General features: G+C 38.2%; 1 protein-coding gene across 1 annotated transcript; it reads right to left on the bottom strand.

The window, feature by feature from the left end:
• Window positions 1-2,389: 2,389 nt before the first annotated feature.
• On the bottom strand, window positions 2,390-12,187 carry LOC127752453 (uncharacterized). The gene is made up of 15 exons (XM_052277822.1): window positions 11,352-12,187; window positions 10,028-10,309; window positions 5,813-6,045; window positions 5,338-5,512; window positions 5,172-5,255; window positions 4,844-5,085; window positions 4,538-4,763; window positions 4,321-4,400; window positions 4,154-4,238; window positions 3,850-3,981; window positions 3,606-3,719; window positions 3,476-3,523; window positions 3,149-3,233; window positions 2,871-2,924; window positions 2,390-2,767 (listed from the first exon to the last, which is right to left on the bottom strand). Exons 1-15 carry the CDS (start codon window positions 11,862-11,864, stop codon window positions 2,652-2,654), a joined length of 2,469 nt encoding a protein of 822 aa, XP_052133782.1. The 5' UTR covers window positions 11,865-12,187; the 3' UTR covers window positions 2,390-2,651.
• Between the last annotated feature and the right edge of the window lie 544 nt (window positions 12,188-12,731).

Raw genomic sequence — 12,731 nt, 5'->3', positions numbered from 1 at the left:
TAATGCTCCTTCTGTCCTATTCATTAAGACGCGCACATATTTTAAAATTTAACTATTTAAATATTTGACCAATAAATAGTTTATTATAAATTATTTTTCTTGGGATAAAGATAATGTCATTGGATTATTATTTATATTTATTTTCATATGATTGTGATTTTGTTGCTATGAATATTGTAGTATATGAGAAATTTAAAGTAAAAGATTAGTTTTGAAGACTATGCGAAATTTGACCGCGTCTTAGCGAGTGGGACAGAGGGAGTAGGTTACTAGTTAAGGTTAGTTCTATTTTTCCCCTCTTTCTCTCACTATGAACTTAATACATATATCTTAGGGCATATGTAGAGCTAGCTTTTGCATAAGAGTTAGCGCTTCATTTTTTTCTTTATCTTTCTTTTTCACATAATAAGTTTATGGTTGGCTTATAGCTCACTATTATCCTTGCTCTTAAAGGTGTGTTTGGAGGTATGGCTTATTCGTGACACGCATCCAAAAAAGCATGGTTTCTTTGAAAACATTTTGTATCAGCGTTGATCATGCAATAACTTTCTCTAATAACCTACTACCTCTGTCCCACGATATAAGAAGTTTAGAGTGTTGGACACATTTATTAAGAAAGTAGGTAAAATTAAATATGTAAAGATTGTGATTGGTTGAGAAGTGGAAGTAGATGAGAAAAGTGAATGATGGATAATTGTGATTGGTTGGGAAGAGAATCTTGGTGAAGTTATATTTTGAGGCAAATTGTAAGTGATTAAAGTTGTTATATTTTGGGACGGAGGGAGTATTTGTTAGCTTTATAGCTTTGTAATAGTACTTAATTCATCCATACGAGCAATTCCCCTTTGCCTACATAATTTACATATCCAATCATTCAGATAGATTAATACGTTCTAAACTTGGACCTGGGCTTGTTGGTTGAATGAGAAAAAAAAAGCAGAAGGGTTTTTATGCATAGAATGTGTTGATTAATGATTTTTTTTTGAACGACTTGTTGATTAATGATTAGCTTGGCAGGTAGGATCGGCCAACGAATTATCCTTTGTTCCAATACATTGTTTGGTTTTGGAATAACTCTGCAAGTGCTAGCACATCTTGTGGCCAAGAAAAGCACCAGAGTACAATTTGCAATTTGGAATACTTAATTAGCATCACTGGGTCTAAATCCATATAGATGAATTATTAAAAGTGTCATTAGTATACACACGCCAGTTCATGTGATGCCTCTCTTCGTCAAGGTAGGAAAGATTGCAACATGAGATCTTTTTTATGGGATTTGTTGGATTTCAAGTGCCCGAAAATTTGCTAATCCTAATAAAATTATAGTGCGACGCAATGTGTAATTTCAGTTCAATTTAATTGCTGTTTTCTTGCTATGTATGATTTTATTTTATTTTTTTTATCTAAGTTCGAATTTTTGCATGTAATCTGTAAATTTTATAAGTTTATGTTCTGTAATTTTGTTTTTTTCAACCTTTTATCTAAAGAAGGGACTTTGTTTAAATAAGAAATAGAGGAATAATGAGAATAATTGGATTATCATTTAAGGGATGACAAATACGATTACATTTTAAAAAAATTCAGATGCTTGAAACTCTCTTGTTTTTTTAAAGAAATGAGTAAATTGCACTCATGATACAACAACTTGATAGATGTGTGCAATCTAGTATAATAACTTAAGAATTAAAAACATTTGAGTGCAACAACTTGACAAGTGGGTGCATTCCGGTGCAAGAACTTGAGAAGATATGAGTATGCATTATTTTGGTTAACGACTGATAGGTGAATTTTTCTATGATATCGATATGCCATCACATAACAATCCTGCGAATATTACCTTATTATATTAAATTTAATCTAAAAAATTTTGTTGCTTGTCCAGTTTGCACTACCGTCTTGGATTTTTTTTTCTTCACCATCTGAAGCCTCAACCAAAATACATATTTTTTTAGATATTAAAATTTAAGTGACTTTTAGTTACTTAGAATGAATACATTGAAGTATGCTTATACAAATCTTTGCTAGTATATCGACAAAATTAGTACTTAAAAACTGAATATGTATAGCAAAAGATGTTCAAAATAATTAAGTTGTTTGGCCACTTTTTAAGTTATTATCCTAAAATCGCATTCACCTTACACCTGTATGTTCACTTGTTTAGTTTATGTAATAAATCGCACCAACCTATCAACTTGTTGCACCGTAATATTCACTTCTCAAGTTCTTCTATTAAATTATACTCACATACCAAATTAAATTAGTGTACCATGGATGTAATTTACTCTAAAATTTAATTTTAGTGTATACTTTTGTAACTTTTGATACCTATCTAGTGTTGAGGCACTAACACTAAAAAATTGGCAATACCACCTGTCGCCTCCTCATCATGGACCATATAATCACTCTTAGCAATAGTATACACTGTTGCTAGTCTCTTACATCGCTATACATACATTTGAATTCAGTTATTGACATCGATCCATTAGAGCATTATTACTCTTTGGATCTAAGCTTCGCCTTCATTTTCTCTACATACATGGAGTGATGCGTCAAAAAATTGCAGGGATTCAGAGCAAAGCCCCTATGTTGACGAAGTGAATGCCAGTTGCTACGTGTTGGTAACATATGTGTTTGGGCTCAGAGCAAAGCCTCTATGTCGACGGTGCGCTCAGGCTTCTTGGCATGTCAGGCTCTGTACTCCTGGTACTTCCTTCGTCGTTTTCAGCTGGTGCTGGTGCTGGTTGCTCCTCTGCATCGGGTGAAGAATCTATGGCATCAACAGAAAGAAAAAAAAGAGGAGAAGATATCAAATCAAATGTGCCTTCTAATTGAAGAAGAACACAACACTGCCAAGGCTCTTGAGGGAATACCAAAGAGGGATTTGGCGCTTGGTCTCTTAGCCTTCTCCTTCTTCTTCAACTCAGCTGTGTAGAAAGTAAAAGAGTATTAAAGACTAGAACATATATTGCAACTCAATCATGTGCCTCAAATAGTTGGCCTTGTATAGAATTATAGCTCCAAATAGGATGGAAGAAACATAATGCAGTTCTGGAAGAGACATGCTCTATGTCATTAGGTTTGCACTGGTACTATGATATTATCGAGAAAGAAACACAGTTACTTATTGAGAAGATGGGGAGTAGAGTACCCATTCCAAGTGCTTCAGGATCATTCACAAGTTCGAAGTTCTTGTACGTGTAGCCCACAAAATTCAAATCCTTTGAAGACAGCATCTGCAAAAGACACAATGGGTAAGTCATCATGTTTCTTCTAAAAGGTGGAAATTCTTTGCATATACTGGATTTTCCAAAGCTAATGACTAATAATTGATCAATTGTGTATGGTTTTGCAAAACTGGTTAGAAAATGAGTTTGCTTCCAGATTATCTTCACTTTTGGTACTTTAGCAATAGAGCATTTTTTTTTCTTTTGGGAAAAAATTCTTGAGAACATGTACTATCTAAAAACAGAGTTACCTTTCTCCAAGGTCCCGCCTTTGCTGAACATTGAATATTGTCTGAAGACTGCAAAACACACCATAGGAATAACATTTATACCAGCTTATTGAAACTGAATTCCTTTAGGCCAAAAGAAACGACCCCTAACCTCTTCAAACTTCTCAAAATTCTGAGTATCTAACTCATCAGTGACTTGAGGTTGATATGCTGCTTCTATTTCATATAATTTGTCCCATTCTACTCCACTAAACCAGGAGTGCTCCTAAAACCAAACATATACATGCAAAATACTATTAACGAAATTCATTAGCATATCTAATATTTCCTTGGACAAGGAAGCAAAAAATTGCTTTAAGGAATGTAAAACACTATATTAAAGAACACACAACAACCTTTATTTCCTCGGCCCCTTTTGTGCCAAGACGTTGGTCAACATTGCATAAGAGTTTGCTTATAAGATCTTTTGCATCTGTCGTTAGCCTTGCTTCTTCAGGAAATTTCAAATGTGTTCGCCAATTCACTATCTGTGTGCCCATATGGGCACAATAAATTAAAAAAAATGTCAGGAACAAACACGATTTATTTTTTCTTAAATAATGGAAAAGGTGTTTACAGACTACTGAAATGTGGAATTAGTGGAAATGAGGGTCAAGAAATTATATATTCATAGCTGCAAGTCTGAAAAATATATATCACCTTTCTGCAAGTTGTCATAGGCTCATCAGAATAGAATGGGGGATAGCCCACTAGCATTTCATACATGATTGCTCCAAGTGACCACCTAGATAGTTGAAATTATTCAATTTCTTTACTGCAAACTCAAGAGGTCCATGGCACGAGATATTTATGTAAACGATGCTTACCAATCACACTCCATTCCATAACCCTTTTTTAGAAGAACTTCTGGAGCAATGTAGTCCGGTGTACCGACAGTGGAGTATGCCTGAAATCATTAACTGCCAGTCAAAACATGGAAACGAAAATTCTGAATGCATTGAGAAATAGATAATGACACAAGGAATAACAGGTGAATTCTGAAGAAGTTTCTAATGATTGTTGGCACATTTGCTAGCTACTAACCAAAGTTCTTCTGTTCTTTTGCCAGTGCTCCAGCTGTTCTTGCTGCGTGCGTTTGGGCATAGATTGCTGTCTCCCATCACCATTTGTTGACTGTGGTTTTGTAGACGTAACATCCTTCTCATTCAGGTCTGGGAAGTTGGAATAATCTAGTGGTTTGCATAATCCAAAATCTGACAGTCTTAAGTGACCATGTCTATCTAATAAAAGATTATCAGGCTTGATATCTCTGAAAATCATGTGCTAAGTTCATCAGAACATCTCAACAGCGGTAAGAAGAAGTTGATATGAAGCTACAAATATACACACCTGTGGATGTAGTTGTGCCTGTGGATTGCTTCTATTGCAAGAACTGTTTCACCAACATAGAACCTGGCCTCATCCTCAGTCAATGTATCTTTCCTCATTAGCAATGTCATCATGTCGCCTCCAGGGAGGTATTCCATTATGAGGTACAGGTATTCACTGTCTTGGAATGAACAGTATAGCTTAACAATGCAATGGTGATCCACTTCAGCAAGAAGATTTCTTTCAGCTTTGACATGCTCAACCTTTGTGAAATGAAAAACATAGAACTCAGAGAACAAACAATTGATGTAAATATGCACTCAAAATTATTGAAAGGATTTAGGCATACCTGACCACGACGAAGCATTTCTGACTTCCTAAGTTTCTTCATCGCATAAACATTTCCTGTGTTCTTCTCTCTGCAGACTCTAACCTAGAGGAAAAAATATTGCAGCAACTAGAAAAGAGGATCACAAAAGAGATTTTTCCATGTTTGCATGAATAGTTTAGTTTACCTCACCAAATGCTCCTTTCCCTATCATTGTCAAAAGATCAAAATCATCAACACTCATTTTGTGCCTCTGCATACGCATATACTCTGTCTCTTTCTTCTCAAATTGCTTAACTATGTTGTGCTGCTCCTCCTCGGAGACGTTAGCATCTGCTAGTTTCTTTTCTAGACTACACCTTCTGTAAAAACCAAATTTACATGGTTAAAACAGGATCAACAATAGCATGAGAAAGATCGTAAGCATTAGTTAGAAAAAGCTACATAATTTAGATGAATAAACTGTCCTAAGAATACATCATCCCTTATTCTTGCAGGAGGAAACTGATCATATTATTAGTTTTGGTCAATTTGGCTTTTCTCATAGGCAATCTTGAGGTTGTGTGAAACAAAAGTGCAACACTACAATCAGATCAAATGCTTGGAACATGATTTTAACAGATAAAAACAGGAAGCTGGAAAATGCTGCTGATCCTCCATACCTTTCTTTCCTGTCCTGCAAATTTTTCATCTGTTCCTTGTAATGCTTCTCAATGTACTGCTTCGCCGCAGCAACCCTCTGCTTGGTAGCGCTCGATGGCGCCTCGTCGGTCCCTTCCTTGCCATTGGGAGGCAATTCTTTCTTCTTCCCAATGGATTTCTCTCTGGTTTGGAGCTTGGTGAACCAACTCCTCGCTGAATCCATTGCCACCAAGGAGAGGAGAAAACTCAATTGCTTCAAAAAATGTATAACCCTTATACAATGATGTCTACAGTTCTATTTACAAACTATATCCAAAATTTTCTTCTCTCCTGAAACAGTCAAGAGAATTTTGGTTGAAGTGTTTTTAGGTAGACAAGAAAAGGTGGTGGAAGAGAAGAGGAGGATGCTACAAATAGACATAGGCTAAAAATGTACCCTAAAATGAGTGGCCACTTGAGAAGAGAACACCATCTCCACGCATGCATTTGCAGCGGTCACTCCCCTTGTAAATCAATCTGGACAGGTCTATCTTTCAGCTAATGAAATGCTTCTCGGAGCCATCTTTTCGATAATGGAAATGTATTGCATTTCTGGCCTCTGCTGTTAGGCACGCAACCAGGCTTCTCGGAGTACTGAACCTTGATTGTTAACCAACATACACCCAAGTTTGTTGCCACTATATCAATCATGGTGCAGCACATGTGCAGACACTGCAGAGGCCATTGCATTTTTTTTATGCTCAACCTGTTACAATGAGCTATATATGGAGTATTTTTATACTCATCAATTTAACTGCAGGATGGTGTCGCAGAAACATGCACTAGGCCTCTGCACTACAGATTGGTCAGGAACTCGGTGCAGAATTGCAGCTCATGAACCAAAAAAAGTTTTTTTTTTATTTTTTTGAACCTTTTTAATTTTTAATTTTTAATTTTAAAAACAAATCCTTCTAAACTTTATTTTTTGAAAATGTTTCTATACTACTATTAAAAGATAATAGTGTTGACCACCACCATAATTGACATGTGGACCATGATATTAGGATATGGGGGAGTCGAAGCATGTCAATTTTTTTTTAAGATGAAAGCTTGTGTTTCAACCAATCAAAAATATATTTGTTCAACAAAGACCTAATGGCTAATTTTGCTATTTTCAATAATCCGTTGCTACGCACGGACATTTGGCTAGTATTTTTAAAATTAAAAATAAAAAATTTTCGATATGCCTAAGTTTATCAAAATTCAGCAATAACACCAAAATAAAACTGCAGCTAGAAATTGGACAGGAACAGCATTGCCTTTCCGCCCAGCAAAACTGCAGCAATGCGAGATTGCGAGCAAGTTTCAGAGAAACCGAGTATACCTGACCCCCTCGCGGCCGCGGATGGCGTCGCCGGAGAAGCCGCCATCGCCGCCGGTGGGCACGGAGGAGGAGCCGCCGCCGCCATCCTCTCTGGTGCGGATGACGCCGGCCGGCCGCGAGCCCATGCGGCCACGGAGTCGATGCATGCCGGAGGCGGAGGAGATGGCTTGGAGGTGAGGTACGACGGCGAGCCCCCCGCCGTCGAGCCGGAGGGGAAGGGGAGAGCCGCCGCGAGTTCGCCGGCGCGGCGGAGAGAAAAGAGAGCACCGGTAGCCTAGGGGCTAAGTTGTAAATTACCCCACATTTAGAGGGGAGCTAAAATGCACAAACTTAGAATGGCTGCAATGGAGGTAAGTGTAAGGGCTAAAATGCAAGATTTCTAACTCCGATCCCCAATAAAATAAGATAATACCGATCGGGGAGGTCGGAGATTAATGGTGTGTTTAGATCGAGGAAAAGAAAATTTTTGGGTGTCACATCGGATGTTTGACCGGATATTAGAAATGGTTTTTAGACATGAATGAAAAAACTAATTTCATAACTAGTCTGGAAACAATGAGATGAATCTTTTGAGCCTAATTAAGCTGTCATTAGTACGTGTGGGTAACGGTAGCACTTATGGCTAATCATGGACCAATTAAACTCAAAAGGCTCGTCTCGCGATTTTCATGCAAACTGTGCAATTAATTTTTGTTTTTATTTATATTTAATGCTCCATGCATGTGTTCAAAGATTCAATGTGACTTTTTGGAAAAAAAAATTGTGAAATAAACCAGGAGCATTAAATATAGATAAAAATAAAAACTAACTGCATAATTAGGGGGAAATCGTGAGACGAATATTTTGAGCCTAATTAGTAGATGATTAGTCATAAGTGCTACAGTAATCCATATGTGCTAATGACAGATTAATTAGGCTCAAAAGACTCGTGTCGTGGTTTCCAGGCGAGTTATGAAATTAGTTTTTTCATTCGTGTCCGAAAACCCCTTCCGACATTCCGTCAAATATCCGATGTGACACTAAAAATTTTCTTTTCGCGAACTTAAAAAAAGCCCTAAAACAACGACCCTTTTTTTTTTTTAGCTTTTTCAGCTTCGATCTAGCGATCCAAAACTGGATCTTCCTGCAAAATGCCAAGATCTCTAGCCGTTGGATAAGCCAGATTGAGTAGAGTTATTCCAAAAGAACCCCTCAGTTTCTTATTATTTTCCTCGCTCAGCTGCCCCTGCATTCACTTATGAGCCAAATAAATAGGTACTGCTAACACACCCCTTAGGCCCGTGTTTAGTTTCCCCCTAATCCCAACTTTTCATCACATTATATCACATCAAAAATTTTTCTATATACGTAAACTTTTAACTTTTTTTTTCCAAACTCCCAACTTTCTTTAAACTTCTAATTTTTTCAAGAACTAAACACACCCTTGCTATGTTCGTTTGGATGAAATTTTAGATTCTCGTGGAACACTTTTCAAACTGCTACACGATACGTTTCGTGCGAAAACTTTCTATATGAAAGTTGCTCTAAAATATCATATTAATCCATTTTTCAAGTTTGTAATAATTAAAACTCAATTAATCACACGTTATTACCATCTTATTTTACGTGGTATGTGGGTTAATTAACTTGCAACTTTACCATGATGGTAAAAAAACCCACAGATTTCAGGACTCATTGTTTCGCTTATTTATATACTTTTTCCAAATCGCTTATTAGCAAATATCATTTGTCCTTCGCAAGCAAATATTATAAATAAACTATGATAAAAAGAACCATAAATTCAAATTCAAAATTAAGTTCTAAAATCTAAATTTTAGCTTATAGGCACAAGTATAAATCAAACGACGAGGCCTTATGTTACTGAACTTTTCGTCAGAGCAATTCTGGACACTTGTGAGGGAGTAGATAGGAGTACAACTCAAAACCTTTTGATTAATGCACAAAGACAAGAATGCAGTGCTCGTGTTTTACAGAAAATTTGGCATCAGTGACATAAGCTGCCGCATTCATAACAGTGTTCTCAAATCTTTAAGGGTACAACACAATGAGGTCAGTATGATTCTTGTTTCATATGCGAAAAATCTGACAACACAAATATGACAAACAAGGAAAGCCATACTCATATTTTTCAGACTTCCAAAGCTCCAGGAATCCATGTGGCATCGCACGATGAATAACAACATCATCCTGTAAATCTTTTATTTTTTCGAGTACCAAGTGGATGCTAGCAAGTCATTATCACCATGTGATTCGAGCGGATACAGGCTTCCTCCAAGGGATTTCTTTTTTTCAGTTACACAATTTTCTTTTCCTTTTCCTGAGAAAAGGTTATCAACAGCAGATGGCAGACTCATTGTCAAAATGCTGCCCAACCAGCACCTGTGCTTTTTGTTTGCGCCGACTCTGTCGATGACGGTAGGTTTTGCTGCACACGACAAATGATTTAAATATTAGAACATGAACTTGAAGAAACCAAGTATTGAAGGAACCAAGTATGATTACAAAGTCCCCAAAGTTTAAGACTACAAAAATTGGGCAAATCACGTGAACAATCTAGTAAAATAAAAATGTCAGATCTCCTAGGTTTTTCTAGTTATCAGTCTTATTGACAAGTGACAATAAAGGATCTATAACAACTACTACCCGACGAGAGAATGCAGAAAATGCATTTACAACAATATTTACTTGGAACTTGAATCTGAAAACTGGTTCCTTCATCACTAAGAATGAAAATTAGGTTAAAAAATTAAGCATTGCGCAGCTATATTTGGGCAGAAAAAGGAAAGCAGGGAAGGTGTTTCTTCTAATCCCCATCATAATGCAAAAATGAGAAGGCTGTCTTAGTATAAAATGCACAAAATATAATTGTTACCTTCATAGCAGAAAGATCTGAAAAGGCGTCGCTATTTCTCTTGGCGGGTTCTTTTGGAGCCCTGATTCCAGCATTAGAGCCAGAATTCATCCTTGCGGCAGCAGGGTCATTTGGTGGAGGTGGAAGAGGAGATCGAAGCTTCCCAGCTGAACCCGGTGGCGGCGCAAGGAGCATGCTTGCCTTGGGTTTTGCACTGGCCCCTCCAGATAAACCAGCTGATGAAAGCATACCACTTCCAGTTGATGGCTTATTTTTTACATTTATCCTGATGGTTTCACCTTCCTAAAACACCAAGAACACCATTAAAAGGTCAATTTTAACAGCAGTAACTATTCCAATTTCTCCAAGCAAGTAAAAAATACTCCCTTGTTTACAATTTAGTCTCTTGAAGATGAACTATAAGAAGTTCTCACACAATTTTAACATAACATTGGGAAGGGGGGGGGGGGGGGGAATTTAGCACCATTATAAACATCTAGTCATATCATATTTCTACGTAAACTCTCAAACAGTACTGGGCCTTGATATCAAGATATGGTGCACATCACATTGTACTCATCCAAAATTTCTTAGTGCATAGCAAAAACTACAAAATGGAAAACAACAATCAGTCAATCACTTGCATGTTGAATCTTGAGCACTAACCAAATGCAACAATATGGACTAACTAAAAGTTCAGTGAAATCACATGAAGTCACCTTTTGTTCACACAGGCGTCCCAGATGCAAATTACTAATCACCACCAGATGAGTGTTCACTTATTTCCTTAGTGTGACCGTGCGATTCGTAACATAGTAAAAGTTACTACTGTGATCATGGCATTCAGAACATAATATAAGTAACCAATGTGCCAAGTCAAAAAATTAACTTCCCAATTTTTTTGGTTATTTGATTGGACGTTTATCGGTTTATCCTTGCCTAGATATCTGATCTGATCCACTAAATATTAAGAGTACATTGGGCTACATAATTCAATATATTCTGAACCTATGTTCGGCTTTCACTTCTTAGAAATCTTGATGCGTAACCTTTGATTGGAGTCCTCTACTTACTAACTCGATAGCAAATGACATATCCTATTTGCCAAACGGCATGCTAAACACAACACTCATGATGCATTTCTCTTCTTTTGGGTCAACCTAAATACACACTAACACTTACTAAATGAATGTATTTAATTTAACCAACCTAAACAGGACAACATTTCTAACCCATTTTCTGAACTCTTAACCACAATCACAAAATGAGCACTAGACTTCGCTGCATGATCAATCAGACTATATTCTTAAAAATAAAAAATAAAAAACTAGTCCATTATTTTCACCTTGAGCCGGCGATTGACCGCCGGGTGGATGTCAATCTGCCCGTCGTCGTTCTCCTCGCCGCCGCCGGCGCCGCCGTCGGCCGCCTCCTTCTCGTGCTCCCTCTTGACGTACTTCTCGTGATCCGACAGCGCGACGTTGAAGTCGAACGCCTCGTTCCGCTCGCCGAACCCGAGCCCGACGAAGGCGTGCTTCCCCCTGCCATCCTCGATCCGGAGCACGAAGTATCGGGAGGAGTCGAGCACGGTCTCGACGGCGGCCTCGCGCTGGCCCGGAAGGACGAAGCAGGCGGCGAAGAGGTCGCCGGAGGCCGGGTCCTCGAGGCGGATCTCGCAGCGGTCGCCGCACGACACCACGCGGAGCCGCCCCGACCAGATCCTGTCGGACTGCAGCCACTCGCCGCACTTGTACCCGCCGCTCGTCGTCCGCGGCGGGATCTTGTACACCGACACCTCCCGCACCACCAGCAGCGTGTGCTCGAACGCCTCCTCCTCCTCCACCCCCACCCCCGCCATGGATGATCCCTGCTCCCACTTCACTTCACTTGCAACAATGGCGACGAACGAGGAGATCAGATAGATCCGGATCGCCTCACCTCTCTCTCGGTGCAGGGAATCGGGCTCGATCCGGCGGCAAAATGAGAGATATTTCTCGGCGATTTCTTCGGGAGTTGGGGATTTTGGGGCGAGTTGAGGGGGGTTTGGATTGGGGTTCTTGAATCAAATGGATGGATGGATGGATGGAAGAAAAGTGGAGAAGACGTGGGATGGAAGCGTGGAAGGTAGTAAGAGACGAGGGAGGATGGATGGGCGCACAGAGCAAACCAGGATGTGATAAATTTACGGTTTTGCCCCTGTGGTTGGGGCTTGGGGCAGTTTTAGTGTCGATTTTTTGTTGGTTTGGTTTATTGAAGGCGACGTTTGCTCTTTTCACCTTGGGATATTTTGGTTCTGTTCTTAGCTTGTTATAAAAGAATGGAAGGTACTCTATCCGTTTTATATTATAGGTCGTTTGATTTTATTTTTTAGTTAAAATTTGTTAAGTTTGATTAAATTTATAGAAAAATTTAGCAACATCTAAAATAGCATCTATCTAAAAACATCTAAAATAGCAAATTAGTTTCATTAGATCTAAATTTACATATATTTTTGATAATATGTTTGTTTTGGTTGAAAATAATACTATATTTTTTCTATAAACTTGATCAAACTTGAAAAAATTTTGAATATGAAAAAAGTCAAATGATTTATAATATGAAACAAAGTGAGTGGGATGAAATTGACGCTGTACCAAATGCGGTCTGTCAATTGGTTGAAATTTCGCTGGTAGTTTGTTGTCTAATGATGGCTATGCTCTTACTTTTTTTCCCTTCAATTTTAGGT

This window comes from Oryza glaberrima, chromosome 10 (genome assembly GCF_000147395.1).
Source record: "Oryza glaberrima chromosome 10, OglaRS2, whole genome shotgun sequence".
Classification (NCBI taxonomy): domain Eukaryota; kingdom Viridiplantae; phylum Streptophyta; class Magnoliopsida; order Poales; family Poaceae; genus Oryza; species Oryza glaberrima.
This window is presented reverse-complemented; position numbering and strand designations above follow the sequence as displayed.

Excerpts from the sequence above, each read along its gene's own strand:
- LOC127752453 (XM_052277822.1), bottom strand. The coding sequence starts at position 11,864 with ATGGCGGGGGTGGGGGTGGAGGAGGAGGAGGCGTTCGAGCACACGCTG. Across the intron at positions 6,046-10,027 it reads CAGATCTTTCTGCTATGAAG|CAATTGAGTTTTCTCCTCTC; the intron begins GTAACAATTATA and ends CATTTTTTGAAG. Across the intron at positions 3,234-3,475 it reads AGGCGGGACCTTGGAGAAAG|ATGCTGTCTTCAAAGGATTT; the intron begins GTAACTCTGTTT and ends TGTCTTTTGCAG.